The following is a 23,945-nucleotide window of genomic DNA, read 5'->3' on the forward strand; positions in this document are numbered from 1 at the left end:
AGGTCAGGTAGGGTATAGAGTTATAACCTTTTTCCATGGTAGAGGCATTCAAAACAAAACAGGGCATTGGTTTAAGGCTAGAGGAAGAAGTTTTAAAGGGTACCTGAGAGGTAAGACTTTTACAGAAGGAATAGCTGATATTTGGAATGCTCTGTTAGAAGAGGTGGAGAAATCAGACGCAATTATTATGTTAAGAGGCATTTAGAGAAAAAATTAAACAGGAAATGGTGTAGAAATGTCTAGTCCTAATGCGAGCAAATAGGATGAGTGAAAATGCAAAAATGGGCTCATTATTCACTTTTCTATGTGGTATGACTCTATGACACTTCAATACAGCTCTGGACACTTGAGCATGAAACTTTGGTTGCGACATCGCTGCTGTCTTTCAGGTGAGATGTTAAATCAAGATGGAAGGAAAAGATCCCATGGCACTGGGCCAGATTTATGAGGAAAGGTCAGTGATGCCCTACATAGCAGCTGTTTGGGAGATCTTCAGAAATTTAAGCAGCTGACAACTAAATTTTACTTCGAGTTTGGAAGTGCTGTAGTTCAGTGTGAATCTAGGGATTTAATGAAGCAAAGAAAACTGTAAAGGGATGAAAGGAGAATTGGCCACATTTGATTGAGAGAATACACCGATAGTTATGGCAGTGGACATGCAAAGCTCAACATTGAAGGAAATAATGCATAAGTTGCAAAATATCCTTCTGGACATGAAAACCCACAATGAATAGTCATTCATTCATCACTGACAAGAGAAATTGAAGTTAGCATTAAATCTAAGGAGAAGGCTGATAACATTGCCTGAAATGGGAGTGGGCTTGAAGATTGGGAGCATTTTAGAATTCAACAAAGGAGGACCAAATAATTGACAGAGAGAGCCAAGATGGGATATGAAAGTAGACTGGTGAGAAGCATAAAAATGAACTTTAATAGCTTTTTTATTTATGAAAGAAACAGAATGATTAACTGGTAATTGGTTTATTATTGCCACAAATACCAAGGTACAGTGAAGATCTTTGTTTCTTATGCCATCCTTTAAGATCATTTCATCACATCGGCATGAGTTGGTACAGAGCGTAAAGCAATAGTAGAATACAGAATATAGTTTCGCAGTTAGAGAGAAAGTGCAGTGCAGTGCATAGTGATGAAGTATTTTGAGATGTTGGTGAGAAAACATATCAACTTCTGCCTGAGAAGTGCCTTGGATCCGCTCCAATTTGCCCACCACCACAACAGGGCCACAGCAGATGCCATCTCATTGTCTCTTTATTCAACCCTGGAACTCCAGACAACAAAGATGTATACATCAGGATGCTCTTTATTGACTGCAGCTCAGTATTTAATGCCATCTTCCCCTCAAATCTAATCCATAAGTTTCAAGTCTTTGGTCTCAATACCTCCTTGTGCAATTGGATCCTGGATTTCCTGACTTGCAGACCCCAGTCAGTTTGGATTAGCAACATCTCCTCCACAATCTCCATCAGCACAGGTGCGCCACATGGCTGTGTACTCAGCCCTCTGCCTTATTCACTTTACACTTACGACTGGGTGACAAAGCTCCAATGCCATAATTAAGTTTGCTGATGACACCACTGTCAAGGCCGAATCAAAGATAGTGATGAATCAGCATATAGGAGGGAGATTGAAAATCTGGCTTGAGTGGTGCCACAACAATAACCTCTTAATTAATGTCAGAAAGACCTAGGAGCTGAATATTGACTCAGGAGGAGGAAACTGGAAGTCCATGAGCCAGTCCTCATTGGGGGATCAAAGGTGGAGAGGATCAGCAACTTTAAATTCCTCGGTGTTATCATTTCAGAGTTTCTACTCTGGGCCCAACATGTGTGCAATTATGAAGAAAGCACAGCAATGACTCTACTTTCTTAAGAATTTGCAAAGGTTCAGCACGACATCTAAAACTTTGGCAAACTTCTATAGATGTGTGGTGGAGAGCATATTGACTGGCTGAGTCACAGCCTTGTCTGGAAACACCAATGCCCTTGAATGGAAAAGCCTGTAAAAAGTAGTGGATACGGCCCAGTCCATTATGGGTAAAGTCCTCCCCGCCATTGAGTACATCTACATGAAGTGTTGTCGCAGGAAAGCAGCATCCATCTTCAGACACCCCCATCTCTTCTCATTGCTACTATCAGGAAGAAGGTACAGGAGCCTCGGGACTCACTCCACTAGGTTCAGGAACAGTTATTACCCCTCAACCACTAGGCTCCTGAACCAGAGGTGATAACTTCACTCAACTTCACTTCAAAGAATTCAAAGGTTCAAAGTACTTTTATTATCAAAGTATGTATGCAGTATACAACCCTGAGATTTGTCTTCTCCACAGATAGCCACAAAACAAAGAAAATTATAGAATCCATTCAAAGAAAAACATCTTCTTCCCATGCAAAAAAATACAAATCCCACAAATGGAAACAAGAACATCAACCTCCCCCTTGTGCAAAAAAACAAATTGCGCAAACGACAAGAGCATCAACCTCTCCCTTGCACAAAAAAGCAAATCACGCAAATGACAAGAACATCGACCTCCTCCTTGCGCAAAAAAAAACAAATTAAGCAAAAGACAACAGGAACATCAACCTCTCCTTGCACAATAAAGCAAACTGCGCAAACGACAACAAGAACATCAACCTCCCTCATGCACAAAAAAACAAATTGCGCAAATGACAAGAACGTCAATCTCCCCCTTGCACAAAAAAGAAAATCACGCAAATGACAACAAGAACATCAACCTCCTCCTTGCGCAAAAAGACAAATTAAGCAAAAGAAAAATAAGAACATCAACCTCCCCTTGCACAATAAAACAAATTGCACAAATGGCAGCAAGAAAGAATGAGCAAAAACGCAGGGTATAAAAATACAAAATCGGAAGTCCGTATTCAGTGCAGCACAGTGTTCATTATATCTTGTCTCATCACTGAACTGTTCCCATAACCTATGAATTCACTTTCAAGGACTCTTCATCTCATGTTCCTGACATTTATTGCTTATTTGCTTATTTGTTATTATTACTATGATTATTTATTTTGTTTATCTTTCTGTTTGTATTTGCAAAGTTTGTTGTCTTTTGCACACTTCTTGCCCACCCTGTTGATGCAGTTCATCATTGATTTGATTATGAGTTTTGGATTTATTGAGAATGACCATAAGAAAATGGACCTCAGGGTTGTATGTGGTAACATATATGTACTTTGATAAAAATTTGCTTTGAACTTTTATAATAAGTTGCAAGGACATAACGATGTAGATTGGAAGATCAAGAATTCATCTTATCGTATAAGTGATTCATTCAATAGTCTTGTAGCAATGGCAAATACAGACAGAGATGGGAGAAGTTTAGAGATACAGAGACTGCAGATGTTGGAATACGGAGCAAAATATAAACTGCTGGAGGAACTCCATGGGTCAAGCTGTATCTGTGGACACCTGTTGCAGCGTCATCTATTTCTTTGTCTTCACAGATAATGCTTGACCCAATACCTTCCTTCAGCAGTATGTTTTATTGCTACAGGAGAACTATGATGAGCAGCAAGAAAATAGCAGAGAAATTAAACAATTAATAGCATGAGGTAAGGTGAAGAAACTATTTTTTTATTGTTGGGTTTTAACTACAGTGCCCCATTTGTCTAGAAAGAATGCGGTATTGAAGGAACTAGCTATTAAACTAAAATAAGCACATTTACAAAGTGAAGCACTGCGAGTTGCATGCTGAAATCCATACAGAGGGAAAGGATTAACAAGTAGTGAGCTACTTGCTTCATTGAATTAGAAGCCTTTGAGAGATTCATGGTCTCAAATGAGGAATGGTAAGGAATGAAGTTCTTCACAGTTGTGTTATCCTAACTCATGATTCTATTTAACATAATTTTATCTGCTTAGATTCTTTACTATACTGCTGGAGAAACTTATAAACTTGGGCCTCAAGCCAAGAGAATCAGACTGGTTGATCAGGAGCCGACCACGGGAGATGCTTCTATTATAATTGAAAACACCAAGTCATCTGATACTGGCAGGTATTCCTGTGATATCAACAATCCTCCAGACTTCACTGGAATCAGTGAGGCATTTGTCAATTTAATAGTGCAAGGTAAGGAGAAGAAATAATTTTCTTCTTGTTGGTTCTAAGCTATTGTTCCCCATATCAGAGAGACTTAAAGATGACAGATATGTCTTCATAAGAATGTGCAGATCATAAAAATGCCAAAATTTCACCAAAGTAACTATTAAGACTAAATGTTAATAAGTAGATACAAAAGGTTTAATGATGATTGAAAGATTCTTTCCCACATAAATAATTCATTCATTGTTGGACTTTGTTACCATTATGCCAGTATACTGCATATACTAGTGCCTAATTCAAATTAAAAAAAAATCACCAAGGGCGATTATGGAGAATCTTTCTCAAATTTGGCAGTCTTCAGAAATCTGTTATTCTTCTACTACATGCTGACATGTGGGTCATGATCCTAATGAAGAAGTTAATCACAGATCCAGTTCTAATGTACTATAGACTGAAGTTAGGCAGGCTTTGTCATTGCAATGTTACGTACCCCGTAACTGGGTCACTTACCAGCAAAGATAGAGAGGTCCGTTGAAGTCTGATGGTACTATTTTTAACAGTATTTATTGATAAAAATACACAAAAATAATATCAATGCAAACATACAGATAATATACGTCATCAATACTAAATCTAAAAGCGTGGGTATAATAATAATCAACAAGAAATAGCTCTATTGTTGTCTAGGGGATAATGTATTGTCCGATGGAAATATAAAAGTCACTCAAGTTCATTCAGGCTGCAGCTTTTGGTGAGAGAGAGAGAGAGAGACGGATTTTTAGAACTTGCCCGTTTTTCCTTTTTATGATGTCGATCCTTCGAAATGTCGTTGGGGCTGGTTTTTCCTTTTTAGCTAAAGCCGTCTTCCGTGGTGAGGCCCACCAATTCCGAGGCAAATGGAAAAGGACGCACGTGGGCTTTCCACCGGCTGTCGCTATTACGCTGTCACGGGATTTCTAGCATTTCTCCTGGTGCGTCTAAAGGGGTTGTTCCCCAGACCTTCTTTTATCCTTACTCACGGGGTCTCAGATGTCAATCAGGTTGGAATGATGCCACCCCTCAACCAGCCCACTTTTGGTCATTCCCTGAGGGCTTCAAATAAATAGTACAGTACTCAATACACAATTCCGTCTCCAAGAGACAATGGCCGTTTCCCGTGGTTTTGTATCGCTGAGGGGCCAGGACATTCCAAACCCCTTGAGGATTCTGCGTGTCTCTCTCTCATTTCCTGGGTCCCAGACCCGCATTAGTAGCGATCTTGCGATTCTCAAAAAGGAGGGAGCTACTTTGTACCCTTCGGCCCCTCAGAGTTGGGGCACAGGCGTAACAGCAACATCTCTCTTTGCAATTTTCTTTGTTCCAATACCTCAGGTCCAGCATACATGCCACTGTAGTGGAGTTAATTAAAACAGTAATGGCCCAGAGGACTTTGTGCCGTTGTCTGTATAATCTACAGATCTTGCAAATTCCCTCTCCTGCCCATTTCCTATAATAGGACCAGAGTCGTTAGAGCTTGCTGGTCTGATTTTCACTCTGATCCCCACTTGATTCACAACACTGAGGGGCCAAATTCCAGTAATGTCAACAATCTTCTGGCTAGTAATTGGCCACAAGAAAGTGTCAGGAGATGATGCAGGCTATTGCTGAGATGTTAATTACAGAGAGTAATTGGTCTTCTCCTATACGTCCATAAAAGGGGTATGTTATCCACTTTAAAATGCAGTGGAATGGCGTAGTCTATGTGCATAGCACTGATGATTAACTGGCATTAAATTACAGTGTATCTTAGATGAGAATACAAAGGTAATTGAGAAGTTAACATAGCTTCCTGGTGTATTGAACCCTTTGAATTTCTGTGTTTTTCCACGCTCATTAATCTTGAATTGAATAATTACTGCTTAAGTTCATTATTAGGTCCAGCAATCTAGTTTGTTAGCAGTACTGATGTGTGTCATTTCTTTCTATTCAACAGTACCACCATCGATTCCAAAGTGTAAGGTGATCGGAAAACCATACATAGGAAACAATGTTACCTTGTCCTGCAGCTCAACAGTGGGTCGCCCTGCACCCCTGTACAAATGGTCAGAGGTCAGCTCTGCCACTGCTGCACCAAGGATCACAGGAAAAGGTATCCCTGATGGTACTTCTCGTTGAGCATTTATCGAGAATCTCAAAGCACTTGAAGTTGATGAAAGTTGCAAGTGCAGAAGTGCACCTACTGTGTCTGTAGTTCCCTGTGTCTATTATGCAACTCGTTTTGAACTGAGGTGGACGAGTCACCAGTGACTGCAGATGCTGGGATCTGGAGCAAAAGCAAATGGCTGGAGGAACTCAGTGGGTCGAACATTATATGTGGAGGAAAAGAAAACAACTATTTCTCTCTCCTCCCCCCCCCCCACACCCCCACAGTTGCTGCTTGGCCCATTGACTTCATCCAGTAGTTTGTTTGGAACGTAGACATACTAGTCTAATCATCAATATCTAATGAATTTCTCATAATAGCTGTAGGTGTCACACCCTCCTTCAGTATGCATAGTTATTTGATTACAAGTTCTCTCAGCATATGATTCATGTTGAATTAAATGAATATTCTAGTTGGTTTCAGCAACCAGTAGGCAAGGCATTGTGTACATAGGTTGTTCATAGCCACGATAGTAAATAATGGTATCAGAAGTTTGAACAATAGAGCTATTGAACAACTTTGCTTCATTTTTTAGAGAGGGAGAAAATGATGCTGTGGGTGCGATGGTAGCGTTGTGGTTAGTGCAACACTATTACAGCTCGGGGCGTCAGAGTTTGGAGTTCACTTCCGGCGTCCTCTGTAAAGAGTTTCTACATCCTCCCTGTGGAATACGTGGGTTTTCTCCAGCTGCTCTGGTGTCCTCCCACAGTCCAAAGACATACCAGTTGGTAGGTTAATTGGTCATTGTAAATTATCTCATGATTAGGTTAGGGTTAAGTTGGGGGTTACTTGTGATGTGGCTTGAAGGGCCTATTCTGCGCTGTATCTCAATAAATATATAAAATAAGCAAAAGGAGCTGGTTTGAAGGTTATAACAGACTTTCTTAGCAAAAGTCAAAAGAACTAAATTATGCCACTTGTTGGCAAAAGTTAAAACACACTTTTTCCCCAGTTTTTATGTGCATGACCCTATATAAGAATCAAGTTTATTAACACTGAATTTGTCATGTGACTTGTTGTTTTGTGGCAGAAATACAGTGTAATACATAAAATAGACTGTAAAATTTAATAAGAAATATGTATAAATAAAGAACTAATAATTAGTGCAAAAAGAGATCTAAAATACAGAGCCACACAAAATGCTGGAGGAACTCAGCAGGCCAGGCTGCATCTATGGAAAAGAGTGCAGTCCATGTCTTGGGCCGAGACCCTTCAACAGGACTGGAGAAAAAAAGATGAAGAGTCAGAGTAAGAAGGTGGGGGGGGGGGGGGGGACAGGAGGAAGAAACACCAGGTGATAGGTGAAACCGAGACGGGTGAAATAAAGAGCTGGGAAGTTGTTTGATGAAAGACACACAAGACTGGAGAAGGGGGAGTCTGGTAGGAGAGGACAGAAGGTCATGGAAGAAAGAAAAGGGGAAAAAGCAGCAGAGGCAGATAAGGTGAGAGAGGGAAATGGGAATGGGGAATGGAGAAGGGGGGGCATTACCGGAAGTTTGAGAAATTGATGGTAGTGTTCACGGGTTCATTGACCATTCAGAAATCTAATGGCGGAGGGGAAGAAGCTGTTCCTAAAATGTTGAGTTCCTGTACCTCCTCCCTGATGGTAGTAATGAGAAAAAGGATGTCTTGGGTAGTAGCTGTCCTTAATGTTGTGTGCCACTTTCTTGAGGCATTGCCTTTTGAAGATGTCCTCGATGGTGGCGATGTTTGAGTTCATGATGGAGCTGGCTGAGCTTACAACTCACTGCAGAAAGCCAAGATGTCAAGGATGCATTTGCAGAGGGAGGCACAGAGGTCCAGGTGTTGATTCCTAGGCCTGGCTGTGTGGAGTGTAATTTCAAGAAGGTACAATGTTATATAATAGTGAAAGACATCCTTTATGAACAGACCCTGTCCTCACCTAGCAATGATCTAATAAGAGTCATTGAATGTAAATCCAAACTGGAATTATGTCAGATAAATATGCTACCTTGCCATGTGGCACATAGAGTACCACCACTGCTCTCCAGAAGGTCAATTGATCTAACAACATTCAAAGATAGCCCGCAACATGGGACCATTGCATATCATTGTATATCACCCACTACTTATGGTGAACATGGAAGGAGAACCTATGGAACTAACAAAGGCAGGCAGTCCAACAGAAATAATTGCATCCAAAGTCACTTAACTGATCTATATCCTAGCAGGGATAAAAGCCTTCAGAAGACAGAGAAATAAGAATTATTTTTTTAGTTTTAATATATGGTCTCTGGCATGAATGTGAATGCTATTGCTGTTTTCATTGATGCTGCCTGACCTTTTGAGTGTTTCCAGCACCTTATTTTTTCTCAGACTTCAAACATCAGTAGTTTTTGATTTTCATTAATATTACAGTGTTCATCACACCTGTAAGTAAAACGGAGTAACAGGGTTTAATTTACCTATAAACAACAATATTTATTTCTTTAACTAATCTTTCTTTCACATTCCAGTCAGACTACAATGCATGCTTGGAGATCATACGATTTATTGTTGAAACTATTGAACTCAATTAACAATGGCTTACTGATTTACTTCATACGATTGCTTCTTGATTGGAAGCATCTTAAATTTGATTTCAATCTTCTTTTCTAGCTGTAGATTCCAGAAAGGGCACATTGATTCTGAAGAACCTTACAATGGCGGATTCAGGAGTCTACAAATGTGTGTCATCGAACGTCCTTGGAGAACAATCATGCCAGCTGGTACTGTCAGTAACAGGTAACAGGACAAATCTTTTCTCCAGTCTGGACACAAACTTTTATTAGAAACAGACCTAGTTATAATATGAGCAAACGCCAACAGATGGCATTAAGCTATACTTATTTACAACATTATTTTCCTGCTTTGTTTTGAAAAACTTTGCTTCACTGCCCTGTGTCATCTTGTGAATGACGTGCGTGGGATTCAGTAACAATGTAGCAGAATTATAGGAAATTGATTTTAGTAATTAAAATAAATAAACCAACAGAGAATGATCCAGAAATCAAGTAGTACTTGCTTTTTTGATTGATAAATCATCATTGTGTTTAACATTAGTGCATCTGAGGTCTCCTCAAAATATTGCAGCTGGTTTAGCTTTCCTATCTTCTTCAGCAGTCCCTCAGGATTGAGGATGACTTAGTTCATTTATGTAGGAATTACAAACTCTTCTGCACATTGGGCAAGTGGAACGTCACTGGGTGGATGAAAGGGTAGACTGTGATGTGGTGCACTCTTTCCGCCACTAACACAGAGTTTCTGTGAGTTGCCAGTGAATGGACTCAGATTCTCAATGCCATCTACTTGCTGAGGAGAATGATGAGAAGTGGACAATCCACATGTCATTCTACGGATATACTGTAGAGAGAATCCTAACATGCTGCATCACTGCATGGTACGGAAACTGCATTGCAGCTGACAGGAAACCTTTACAATGGGTAGTCAAAACCACCCAGTGCACCAGCCTACCAGCCATCAAGGACGTATATACAGAAAGGTGCCGAAAAAGGCCAACAATATCATAAAGGATCTTATCCACCCTGATCATGAACTGTTTGTCCCACTCCCATCAGGGAGGCAAACAATGGTTCTGCTGTGTAGTTGCTGTCGATTAAACCATTTCTCAATAGTTCTGAAGACTAGATATTGTGAAAGTGAGGTACCTAATTGTGAAAAAGACCAAGAAAAATGTTGGGCTATGACACAGCCTTAGCTGACATTGATCTTCACAGAGACCGGTTCTGTTGTAGACCCATTGATTGCACCATGGATTGCAAATTGCCATGAAATGGATGTAAAGTAGAGATGAATTTAGAGCTGAATTTAAAGAGGATGTTTCAGAGTGTGTCCTGATCAGTGATGTCAAAGCTTCAGTGAAGTTAAGACTATAAGAGCTATACATTACGGTGCTGTCTTGCGGGGTCCTTGAGATCTTCAATATTGATCTTCTTGCAGAAATGTGTCTGTTGATGTTGATAACTTGGTCCCATGTTGATGAGATAATAGAGCAGATCAGATGGTGGTTAGTCCACTAGTGAAGGCCTTGCAGTAGGGTAATTCTAGGCAGTTTCTAGAGTAGGTTACATGGTTGGCACAGCATTGTGGGCGGAAGGGCCTGTAATGTGCTGTAGATTTCTATGATTCTATGATTTTAAGAAGGCATTGCTGGTTTTGGACATCTTTCCCTTGCTTGGCCAATTATAGAGCCAATAGCTATTAGGGTTGACATGAGGTCTTCTAATTGTTGATCTCATTATCAGGATTTCCCTTATGATAAGTTCTAAGCATTTTGTCAGAAGATCCCTTTGGAGTTAGTTGTTCCTATCTCTTACCACACCAGTAATGCATTGATGAAGGCCAAAGGCAAGAATGCAGCACCAGAGTCTTAATAGGTTGCTTAATGGAACCAGGCTGAACTTAACGCAGTTGCCAATATTTTGCGAGTCTGTTTTAGAGAACAATAGCCCTTAATGATAGCCAAACAGTGGCATAATCTAATATGGTTGCTAGGGAGGAGAGACAAGCTGCAGAGGAGAGGGAGAGAGATTTAGGACTTCGACAAACTACTCATCAAGGCGATAAATACTAGGAGGAAGGTCAAGAATTTCTACAAGGCCAACATCAAAATATCCTGGCTACAGATGGTGGCTTGAGTTTCTCTCCAAGAGTGGGAAGACATGCATGAAGGAGCAAAGTGGAAGAAGTGTCATGACACACAGGGTGAGCTATAAGCCACTAAAAATACTACTTTTTGATGTAGAAATTTTATTTGGGGTGAGGATGACATCAACAAAAGTGTGAACAGAAAATTAGAGGGAAAGAAAGTGAGTGAAGGAGTGAGAGGATGAGAGAGAGAAAGAGGGGAGAGGAAGTTTGCTTGTACTTGGGGTAAGCCATCAATGATGGCAAATCCTAATGTCTGGGAAACTAACTGAAAGCAAATATAAGATGAAATCATTCCTTCCTGATCAAAGAAACTTGGTAACCCATCAGACACTGAGAAAATAGAGTGTAAATCAGTTTCAACTGCCTGGAATGATCCAGTGAACAGGAACCTCATGAAACACTGTGATCTCGACCTCCATGAGAGGTCAATCCAGGCACAAGAATATGATGGAATTTCTTCCATACAATGTCACATATATTGTGTGATGAGGGGCTTGGATATCTGAGTCTATGAAGGAATTGCTCATCAGTTAGCCCAGTTAACACTGCATTGTACCTGAAGACCCATTTAGAATAGTTTCATCGGAGGTAGGCGTACCATTGGCCCAAAGTTCTAGACCTTCTTGGGTAGCCTGTTATACCTTCCCCAAAACATTACGTAACAGAGCTCTGAGCCCTATCCCACAGAGGCAACCACTGCACGAATTGCCCAGAAATACCTGAATGAAATATTCCCTGTTAGTTGTACTATTCTTTGTACCTTTAGGAGGAGTTTGAGCAGTCCACAGTCAAAGTTAGAAAGTTCAAAGTAAATATATTATCAAAGTACATATACATTATGTTATGTCACCATATACAACCCCAAGATACATTTTTTGGGGGTAATTACAGTAAATACAACAATAGAATCAATGAAAGGCCACATCCAACAGGACAGACAAACAACCAACGTGCAAAAAAAAAACAACAGACTGTGCAAATACAAAAAGAAAGAAAAAAAGAAATAATAATAATAAAAATTGTATTAATAAAAACAGATTTATGTATCTTTCCACAGAGGTTGCCCAAATTTTGAAACTAGTGCCATAACTGCTCATAGTCAATAATAGTCCAAGCATCGATGGAACACAGAAAACTAAACCTTTCCTGAGAATCACACACAAAATGCTGGAGGAACTCAGCAAGCCAGGCAGCATCGACTGCACTGTTTTCCATCGATGCTGCCTGGCCTGCTGTGTTCTTTCAGCCTTTTGTGTGCGTTGCTTGGATTTCCAGCTTCTGCAGATCTTCTCTTGTTTGGTTCTTTCCCGAGAATCTCTACTATGTCTGAACTACTTCAGAGATACAACAAATAATGTATCATAAAACCGACTATAATTTTCCGATATTGCTTTACTTGTTTGGCATTGAAGTCCTCTTTTATTACACTCCTCCACATTGCTCTTAGCCTTTGACAATAGGAAGCAAACTCTTCTGTGAAGCAAAAAGGTTTTTAACTGCACATTTCCTCATAATAGCTGGGTGTTTTCAATGCAAAGCTATCAGCAGGCAGAAATTACATAAACTTATAATTTCTATGTTCTTCCTGCTTCTTCCTAAAACCTATTTATTTAACATTTTCAATTAGCATTTATTTTCATCTAATTGCACCTCTTGGGGACATTTTAAAGCAATAAGATGTTATATTGTTCAATTTGGAGAAGAGGCATTTGACAGGCGATTGTGCCCATATATAATTGACAGAATTTAGGTGAAGAAAAAGCTAATCTAGAAATTCATTATTATTTAATCTACAGGATTCAAACTAAAGATAGAGAATTTGGGGATTGATATCAGGTGGTACCTTTTCTATCTATGACCAAATGTCTTTAAAAATGTAATTGTAGCTACCGCTACCCTCTTCTTTGGTTGCTCATTCCATATACTCACCAACCTCTGTGTGAAAAACTTGCATTTTAGAACTCCTTTCAATCTTTCCCATCTCACCTTAAATCTATGTGCTCTCATTTTAGAAACCTCCCCCCCACCCCATGAAAAAAAGCTTGGATTATCTACTCCATCAATGTTCTTCATAATTTTATGAACTTCTCTAAGGTCACCCCTCATCTTCCCTTGCCTCAGAGAAATCAGTCTCAGCCTGTCCAAACTCTCCTTATAAATCAATCCCTCCAGTCCAGGCAACATGCCCGTGAATCTTTTCTGCACCCTCCCTAGCTTAAAAACTTCCTTCCTATGGTGCCTTAATGACTTGTATAATTGTGACAGCCCATCCCCTGCACTTAATGCTATGGCTGAGTGCATATCATACGCCATTCTATCTACCCGTATTGCCACTTTCAAAGAACCATGCATTTGAAGTCCAAAGTTCTATTGTTCAATAAAACCTGACATCCTTGCCATTCACTGTATATACCACATTGGTTTAACTTCCCAAAATGCATCACTTTGCACTTGTCTGAATTAAATTCCATCAACCATCCTCTTGCCATCCTATTTAATCTAGATCTGGTTGTAACCTTGTACAACCTCCTTTACTGAACATGACATCACCAATTTTGGTGTCACCTGTAAACCTACAAATCATGCTACCTATTTTTCATCCTCATTATGACAAGCTGTTTCTCAGTCTCCATTCATGAATGCTTCCATCATTAGCCCTCTGTAAATACCCGGCGTGTTTCATCCATATCTTGTAAACTATTACTCAACTCCAGACTTTACTCTCTAAAGTTAGTTCTGGAATGTGTAGAAGCCTCCCAAATTTCAGAGCTCCTTAGTCAATGCCCTCCATTTAAGTTTACACCTCAGTCACATTGACAGAAGAAGAGCTTTTAAAAATGGCAGACTATGTGGCTATGATAAAGGTGAACTATCCATCATCAGTTTCTGTTTTTAATTAATAACACCATCCTGCTCCAGCCCTCTCCCATCATTATCCCATTACACTAGTGGAATTTCAAGGTCAATTTCAGGACACACTTTGAATCTTGTCTCCGGTGTCGCCAGTGGTTCATTTTTCTACTATAAGCAGCTCATCAGCAACAGCATTGAAATCTACAGTATCAGTCTCCACAAGATTTATTCAAAGTCAAAGTAAATTTATTATCAAAGTACCTATATGTTACCATATACTACTCTGAGATTCATTTTCTTGCAGGCATTTACAGGAAAATATAGAATTTTTGAAAACTACGCATAACCAAAGACTGACAAACAACCAATGGGTAAAAGTAGGCAAATTGTGCAAATAAATAAATAATGCTGAGAACATGAGCTGTCGGGTCCTTCATAGTGAGTCTGTAGCTTGTGGAATCAGTTCAGTGTTGAGGTGAGTGAAGGTATCCACGCTGGTTCAGGAGCCTGATGGTTGTAGGGTAATAACTGTTCCTGAACCTGGTGGTGTGTGGCCTAGGACTCCTATACCTCCTGCCCGATGGTAGTAGCGAGAAGAGAACATGGCCTGGATGGTAGGGGTCCTTAATGATGGATACTGCGTTCTTGTGGCAATGTTCCTTGTAAGCGTGCTCTATAGCGGGGAGGACTTTGCCTGTGATGGGCTGTATCTACCACTTTCTGCAGTTGTTGACATGTTGTTTAATGCCACCCCCTCCCTCCCCCTCAACCCCAACACTCCACTCTGGACAGACGGAGTCTTTAAACAATGAAACAGCCTGTACTGGATGAGGAGATATTTGCTGCTAAATAGTGGGACGGTCAGCCTTGGTGTCAGGTCCAAGGCCCTAATTATTGACTAGACATATATTCCTGTCAACTACAAAGAGTGAACATTATTCAAATTGTCATATCCAACTCTGAACACATGCATGTGCCATCACTCTGGACCTGCTCCCAACTGTGTAACTTTTATCCTAGTTTTCTGTATCTCTGTCTCCACCCACGTGTATCTGAAACCTGCCTTTGTTGCTTCAACTTGCTTCCCTTGTTCTACTCCCCACTGCCTATATCTTGTCAGGCAATACAACACAGAACATAGCACACAACAGATGATATTGCACCAACCTTTTATCCTACTCCAAGAGCTTCCTAATGCTTCCATCCTACATAGCCCTCAAATTTTCTTTCATTTATGTCCTTATCCAAGAGTCATTTATATCTCCCTAATGTATTTGTCTCTACTTGGTAGTATGTTCCACACACTCAAAAAGCACCTACCTCTACGTCCCTCCTATATTTTTCTCAAATCACTTAAAATTACTCTCCTCACATTAGCCATTTCCACCCTGGGAAAAAGGCACCGGCTGTCAACTCAGTCTAACCCTCTTATCATCTTATACACCTTTATCAAATCACCTCTCATCCTCCTTCATTTGAAAGTGAAAAGCCCTAGCCTTTCCTTTAATCCAGGCAAATTCCTGATAAATCTCCCCTGCACCCTCTCTAAAGCTTCTACATCCTTCCTATGATGAGGTGACAAGAACTGTACACAATACTCCAATTATGGTCTAACCAGAGTTTTATAGATCTGTAACATTACCTTGCAGCTCTTGAACACAATCCTCTGACTAATGAAGACCAACATATCATAGGCCTTCTTGACCACCCTATCAACTTGCTAGGCAACTTTGAGAGATCTACTTACATGGGTCCCAAGATCTCTCTGTTCCTCCACGCTGCTCCACAGAATCCTGTCATTAACCCTGTTCCCTGCCTTCAAGTCCTGCTCACCATCATAATGTGTTTACTGAAGCAATGAAACAGTCCTATTTTCAAAACATTTTATGACCTTAACTCCACCCAGCTTTGCCATGTTTTTAGCCCCCTAAGCCTTTGAGATGCCTGTGCACATTCAAGTTTGGCCTCTTGGCTATCAGTGAATTTAGTCCTCCACCATTTGTCCAAGCCTTTAGCTGTGAAGGGCTGAAGGCCTAGAGTTTCTTCCCCAACCACCTCTGCTCATCTTCCTTTCTTTCCTTCTTTAAAGTACCTCTTGCAGGTTGAATATTTGAACAAATTTGTGGTTATGTACCCCAAAATCTCCCGATCTGATTTGTTGCCAGTCTTTGATATTGCTCTTCTGAACTTCCTTTGGTTTTTCTGTCACGAGGGACAGCAGAGCAATGCATATTGTTGTTGAAACTCTGATATGCACTAAAGTGGGCTGAATGATTGTCTTCTGCTGTAAGTAGATTGCGATCTTTAGAGTACCTGAAAATGAACTATCCCACCAGCTGTGAGAAAAGAGACTGGGATCTGATCAAACAGAGCTGAATCTGAACCATATATGTTGTTGTGGGTAACATGCTATCTGATCTACCTTACCGAGCAATGATTACTTTTCCTTACAGTGAACAATGAGGTTGGAGTAATTGTTGGAGCCCTGTTTGGTATTCTTGTGGCTCTCATTCTGATTGCCATTGTTGCATACTATTTACTTCGTCATGGGAAGAAGACCAAGGAATTACAGATTGGACACGAGTTGAGGTTTGGATATTTATGTTTGGTCTCAGTCGTTCCGGCTAAGGAAGGGGAGAGCAGCCACTCTGCTCTAGGCCAGAATGGGTATTGCTGCAGCAAGGCATTATGTGACATACTCTGTAAAAATAAGTTGGCCATTCACCCCCTTGAGTCTGTTCTACCATTGAATAAAATCAAGACAGATTTTCCACTTCAGTATCACTTATCTGCATCAATTCTCTTAATATCTAAACATACATTGATCTTTTTCTTGAATGTACTCCATGACTGAGAATCCTCTCATGGAAACTTTGAAGTATTCACTATTACTTGGGTGAAGAAACTTTTCACTTTTGCTCTGAATGGCTGATTCCTATTTTGAGACAGTGACCTCTGGTTCTAGATAACATAGCCAGGAGAAACATCATCTCCACATCTAGTCCATCAGTCTAGGACCTTGGAGACTTACAGAACTAAAAGTCTTGTGCATAAAAAAGAAGTAGGCTGAATTAAATTCAAGGTAGATTCAAAAGAAGAAAAACAAAAAGTGAACGAAAAGTGAAAGAATGAAAGGATAAGGAACTAGAAAGTGGAAGAAAGAAATTAAATAGTAACATTAAAAATATGTTATGTCTAGAAATTTGGCTCTGTAGTTTTAATTATTTTATAGCTTTCTGATGTTCTAAATTTTATATTGTTCAGTTCTCAATTTATTTAGCATCAGCCCTAAATTTCTGCAGGAAGTTTACCTTGTGCTTTTTGATGCAAAGCCAGCAACTTCTTCAAATGTGTTGTGAGGATAACAGCAAGGTGCCACCAATCATCGTATAAATTGTACTGACGCACAACTCACAGACATGCTCTTGCCTGCCAGACACTTTACACAGCACCATTTTAACTCAGTGTTATTGTGCCAGCAAATTTGGCCCATTGAAAGATTTACATTAATCCTTTTCTGGAGTAATTTACACAACCATTCATTTGATATGGAGTAAAGCAAGTGAATTGTTTGAAACTGACAGGGACTTTAAAACGATACTTGATGGATTTATGCCCAATGAACATTAAATGTTTTTATTGATATCCAGAACAAGTTTTGGGAACTACTTTGAACAATAATGATCACTCTTTATGCTCACTATCTCAACCAGCGTGAAGAATACCAAATTCAATGAAATATCAAGAGTTGTAGTTTTTTTGATCTCTTATATTAAAAAATAAAGGTTTTGATATAATTATGAAAAAACATCAGTGGAATCAGTAGAAGTGCTAGTAACTGGAGGGTTCAGATTCAAAATATTTTTTTAAAGATGCTGAGTTATTTTTAATGTTATGAGCTGAGCGACGTATTGACACAGCAGAACTGCTGCCTCGTGGACCAGTGAGATGAGCTCTATCCTAATCTCTGGTGTTTTCTTTGTGGAATTTGCACAAACTCCCTTTGGGCACATAGATTTCTTCCAGGTGCACTGGTTGCCTCCCATATGCCAATGTTAATCGGTCACAGTATGTTACCCTGGTGTGAAGGTGGATGGTAACATCTGAGGAGAGATGATGGGAATGTGGAGAGAATAAAATAGATCAGAATAGGCTTGGGGTAAGGATCAGTGCTTGATGATTGGTGCACACTCCTTGGAAAGAAGGGCCTGTTTAGAAACATAGAAACATAGAAAATAGGTGCAGGAGTAGGCCATTCGGCCCTTCGAGCCTGCACCACCATTCAGTATGATCATGGCTGATCATCCAACTCAGAACCCTGTACCTGCTTTCTCTCCATACCCCCTGATCCCTTTAGCCACAAGGGCCATATCTAACTTCCTCTTAAATATAGCCAATGAACCGGCCTCAACTGTTTCCTGTGGCAGAGAATTCCACAGATTCACCACTCTCTGTTTCTGTCCTGTATCTCTCTATACTCTGAGCTGTTGTGATGTGAAATGCAATGTCTGAAAAGTAGATTTAATCCCAGCCTTCAAAAGATAATTGACACTGTCATGGGAACATAGAGAAAACAGAGGTATGAGATTAACTGCATGGCCGCTGGAAGGGATTGACCAAGCTATAATGATATACATGAGCTTCTACTGTGAAGTGTGATCCTATCATAATGCCATATGTTAAAACTAATACTTTATTTGTGGACAAGGCAGTGCAAAGGTTGGTTGTCAAAGCAACACAGCTTTAGGCCTCTGCCAATGGATTCATTTATTTTATTTAACTGATGGCAGACAGCTTAGCTGTATGGGAATAAAATCTATAAACTATTTTTGTATGACTGAACACAGTAATTGAAACTGTTTCAGCAGAAATAAACCTTACCATCACTCTAAAACATTTACATTACAATATAAATTACATCATTTAATGAATTATACAAGAAAGAACACAATTATATATAAAACACACAAAGTCCTTGTAGTACAAAGCGTTTTTTTTTACTAAGGTAGTGATTAGGGTTGTGCATGTTGGTTCAAGAACCGAATGGTTGAAAGGAAGTAACTGTCCTTGAACCTGGTGGTGTGGAATTTTAGGCTTCTGTTCTTCCTGCCAATGATAGCTGTGAGAAACAACACACACAAATTGCTGGAGGAACTCAGCAGGCCAGGCAGCGTCTATGGGAAAAAGTAAATAGCTGATGTTTCCAGCTGAGACCGTTAATCAGGACTGGAAAGAAAGAGGGGAAGTCAGAATAAGAAGTTGAGGGGGGCGGGGAGGAAGAAATACAAGATAGTAGGTGATAGTTGAAACTGGTACAGGGGAAGAGTGAAGTAAAGAGCTAGGAAATTGATTAATGAAAGAGATAAAGGTCTGGAGAAGGGGGAATCTGATAGGAGGGGACAGAAGGCCATGGAAGAAAGGGAAGGAGGAGGAGCACCAGAGGGAGGTGATGAGCAGGTAAGGAGATACGTGTGAGGGGGAAACATGAATGGGGAATGGTGAAAGAGAGGATGGGGGGCTGGCAATTACCAGAAGTTAGAGAAATCGATGTTCATGCCATCAGGTTGGAGGCTAACCAGACGGAATATAAAGTGTTGCTCCTCTAACCTGAGTCTGGCCTCATCGCAGCAGTAGAGGAGGCCATGGAATGACATGTCAGAAATAGAATTGTAGGATGGGAAATAGAATTGAAATGGTGGCTACTGGGAGATCCTGCTTTTTCTGGCAGATGTAGCATAGGTGCTCGGAGAAGTGGTCTTCCAATCTACTTTGGGTCTCATGGATATACAGGAGGCCACACTGGGAGCACTGGATACAGTAGATGACCCCAACAGACTTGCTGTGAGAATAGGTGTGAGAAGATGGCAGAACCTGGGTGGTGGGCATCTTTGATGGAGGGTCTTGCCTATTTGGGGAGTGCCTGCCTCACGTAAATACTGCTGATGGTGGGGAGGTGTGCAACAATGATGTACTGGACAAAGTCCACCACTCTCTATACAGTTTCTTGTCTTCCTGTGTATTCAGAGAGCCATACCAGACCATGATGCAACCAGTCAGGATACATTTAATAGTACACCTGTGGAAGTTAGTGCTTGATAACAGGGGAAATCTCCTTAACCTTGTAAGAAGGTAAAGACTCTTGTGATTTCATCTTTGTGCAGTGCCCAGGACAAATCATCCATGTAACAACTTGTTTTAGACTACTGAACCTTGAGCTGTTTTTTTTTGAGGTTTGAATGCATTGAGCACTATCATGAATTAGTTTAGTCCTGTAACAACCATTGCAGAAACTTGTTGCAAAATGTTTAGTGTCTGTTTGGGAACAATACCAGTCTGGAAAAAAAAATGGAATGGCACATTTTGTAAAGAATGGGGTCAGGCGTTTCCTGAACTTGACACTTTTGATGGCTGTACAAATTTTCATTTGTGTTGTATATTTATAATAAATTTTAGGTGTGCATAGAAACAACCCAAACTGTGCACTGCTGTTCCTTAACAGAAGCATAACTGAAGAGCTGACAGTTTCCCAGAGGGAGTATCATTCACCAGAAGTGTAACTGAGGAGCTGACAGTGGGCATCAGTATATCAAGCTATATGCCCCTCTTTCTAACAGCTGGAAGATGAGGCACTTCAGCACATTAAATCCCTTGAGCTATTGTTGCTATCTTCCAGCCACCATATTCTTCCATCAAATGGAAGAATTTTAAAAGTTGGGGTCTAATAAACAATGGGAAGAAACTATTAATCCTTTAAGTCCTCTCTCTGCAAGAGAAAGGAATCTAATAGGAGAGGAGAGTGGACAATGGGGGAAAGGGAAGGAGGAGGGAACCCAGGAGGAGGTGATAGGCAGGTGTGAAGAGGTAAGGGGATCAAGTGGGGAATAGAAGAAAAGGGGAGGGGGTGGGAATTTTTTTTAACCGGGAGGAGAAATCTATATTCATGCCATCAGCTTGGAATTTGCATTCAAATTTAATTGTCCTGTGGATATTTGTTCATACTCCTCTTTAAGCCATGTTCCCTAATAAACAGTCCTCTTTCCTATCTCAGATCCTTTTTGTTAGAACCGGTTTACAGTTCAAAGTTTGCAAATGACAGAACACTCGGTAATGTATTTAAAAATGAGGATAATGGAACCGTAAAATAAGAAGGTGAAATGCAATGCAGAGAAATGAAAGGCCATAAGACATAGGAATAGAAGTAGGCCATTCAGCCAATCGAGTCTGCTCCACCATTCCATCATGACTGATTTATTTTTCCTCTCAACCCCATTCTCCTGCCTCCCCGTTACACCATTACTAATCAAGAACCTATCAACCTCTGCTTTAAGCATACCCAGTGACTTGAACCCCACAGGCATTCGTGACAATGAATTCCACACAGTCACCATCCTCTGGCTAAAGAAATTGCACCGCATCTCTGTTCCAAAGGGAGATCCTTGTATTCTGAGGCTGTGCCTCCCTAGTCCTTGACTGCCCCACTATTGGAAATACCCTCTCCACGTTCATTCTATCTAGGCATTTCAATATCCTATAGGTTTCAATGAGATTCCACCCAACCTCCCCTTCCCCATTTTATCTAAACTCCCGTAGGTATAGGTCCAGAGCTATCAATCGATCCTCATCTGTTAACCCTTCCATTCCCAGGATCATTCTCATGAACCTCCTCTGGACCCTCTCCAATGCCAATACAGGTAATATATTTCGGTAGCAGAATGAGCAGAACCTATCTGAACAATGCTACATTCTAAAGGCATACAGGAGCAGATAGACATGCACACAAGTGTTTGAAGGGAACAGAAAGCTGGAGCAGGAAATGGAATCTGTGGCTTTGTTGACAGAGTATAGATTATAAAAGCAGGAAGCTCTGTGGAATCATTACAGAAAATAATCAACAAACACCATTTGGAATGTTACATTCAATTCACTTTACTAAGAATGTCATTGCATTTACAAGATATTGGAAGGCATGTACAAGGGCTCTATCAAAATGAGGGGCTTCACCTCAGTGACTGAAGGACTGGATTTGCTGCATAGACCAAAGAATGTTAGAGGGATTTCATTGATTTGTTCAAAATTAATAATGGTTCTGATAAGAGTCAATAAGAGAGATCAAATTGAAAACAAGATTTAAAGGATAGCCAAAAGTAATAGAGGATTTTAGATTTAATCAGCAAATCTTCAGCATGTTTGTTACTTTTATTTTTGACTAATAGAACAAATCATCCTAGTTGGATTCACTTTTTTTATCCGATTAGTCTCATTCCCAATTTACGTCTTTATAAACCTTTTCCCCTCACATGCCCAACAGCTCCATTTGGATTCATTAACCACCCCCCCTAAACTAGGGGCAATTTGCAGGAACCTGTTAGTTAACATCTTTGGGAGGAATCCAAAACACCTGGGGAAACAGAGAGAACATGCAAACACCAGAACTCTAGAGTGAGTGTGGCCGGCAGCAAACCTTCTTCACCATTGTGAAACATTCGTACTTATTGTAAATATGTGGTACTTGAATCTTTTGTTGTTTTCAGAGAGGATGCGGTGGCTCCAGGTAAAGAAACAAACACCCATTTACTGGAATCATCTGCACCCAACGAAGGAACCAGGCCAAACAGCATGAACTCAAAGTACAATATTGTTGTGTGACTTCTTTCAAAATTCCAGCACTGTACTTCACAAAACTGAGAAATGAAGATGTTGAAATTTTTAACAATATCTTAATTGCCTTTTTATATTTGTTTTTGCACCACCAAATGTCTTCATATACATTGTTGCTCTTGTTATAAAACTGATTTTTGACTCCAATTTTAACAATTGCTCAATTATTTAAATATACATTGCTTAAGGAATGAAGGCCAAAAATCACCTATCTGTGAACTTGTCCTTTGCTTTGCCTGCTACTGTACAAATCTGCATGTGTTTAACTTTAGGATCATAATTCCCTTCAGGTCATGAAGGTAACTCTCAGCTCATTATTGTTATACAGGATGGAGCATTTTGAAGGAGGTTAGAGTTAGCAAATATTTTATTTAAATGTCTACTTCTGTAATAAAATATAACCTACCAAAACTTCTGGAAATTAAGTTTATGGTGTGGTTTTGGAGGTAGTATTCATCTCTGGGCCCTTACTCTACCTGTGTAGGAATATATTCACCAATCGATAATCAATACCATCGAATAATCAATTCCATTCACTTCAGTCAATGGTACTGAATGTGAAAAGGAAGACATGGGTAGACAATACTCCAGCTCATAGCTCCTGTTCTATAGGACAAACTGATAGCAACATCTGCATTTCTTTGCCTTCTTCCTGCATTTCATCTCTCTTGGCCTTTTGTTGACTAAACATTCCTTGAGAAGAGGGAAAATGCCCAGACAAATGTAAAAAAAGGAAAAAGACCAGCATCCTTCAAGGATTGTGGGAAAGGAAATATAAGTACTTCATCCTGTCATGCTTACCAGTACAAAACAATGACTAATTCCTATCGTGCTTAAGATCTTTCCTCTCTGTAACACCATTGGATCCTCCAGCCATGCTCATCACTATCCTGCCCCGGTGCTTCCCTCAGGAACTCCATCAGCTTGCTCTGTGACCTTCACCTCGCTGCTCTCCTTCTTATTCCAAGCAAGTGGATTAGAAATATCAGGGCAAACCTTTCTGTCTTATTGCACAGCCATTTTAATGAGAAAGCCTTGTCACCCACAGGGCCCTTTTGCTTCGTCCACAAATGGTTCAGTAGTTTCCGTGTGTGCCTGCATTAGTTTAGGAGGTATGATTCATGAAATGATTTATGAAGCCTGCGGTTTCAATTAATAAATCTTCCTTGTTCATAAACACACACTCTCACAGTACTGACTACAGATCATTGAAATAGCATTAACTGATATGCTCTTGGAACTTTGTATGTTTGACCTGAGCTTTTTTTAATATCTCAATAAACCACATTTCTATGTTGCACTTGTGCATTTTATTAAACTCTGATATAAAGATATTATACCCTGGCCTTCTCGTGTGGCTTAGCCTCTAAGCCCGGCGGAACTGTTTCTATTGACAGGAGAAGGGGCAAAGGCGGGTCCTGGCGCCTTAAAACCAGTGTTTCGGGTAGATGGAGCTTGTCAGCCTGGGAAGGCAGTCCAATTAAGAGAGGGAAAACTCTG

General features: G+C 40.2%; 1 protein-coding gene across 1 annotated transcript in view; it reads left to right on the forward strand.

Moving 5' to 3' along the window:
- LOC140716817 (V-set and immunoglobulin domain-containing protein 2-like) overlaps positions 1–23,742 on the forward strand; it is a 38,314-nt gene extending 14,572 nt beyond the window's left edge. Inside the window, exons 3-7 of the mRNA XM_073029739.1 lie at positions 3,901–4,108; positions 6,054–6,209; positions 8,883–9,008; positions 16,241–16,376; positions 22,319–23,742. Of these exons, the coding sequence (XP_072885840.1) occupies positions 3,901–4,108; positions 6,054–6,209; positions 8,883–9,008; positions 16,241–16,376; positions 22,319–22,433 (741 nt within the window). The 3' untranslated portion in view covers positions 22,434–23,742. The remainder of the gene's footprint in view (positions 1–3,900; positions 4,109–6,053; positions 6,210–8,882; positions 9,009–16,240; positions 16,377–22,318) is intronic.
- Positions 23,743–23,945: the final 203 nt, after the last annotated feature.

The sequence above is a fragment of the Hemitrygon akajei genome, chromosome 26 (genome assembly GCF_048418815.1).
Source record: "Hemitrygon akajei chromosome 26, sHemAka1.3, whole genome shotgun sequence".
Classification (NCBI taxonomy): domain Eukaryota; kingdom Metazoa; phylum Chordata; class Chondrichthyes; order Myliobatiformes; family Dasyatidae; genus Hemitrygon; species Hemitrygon akajei.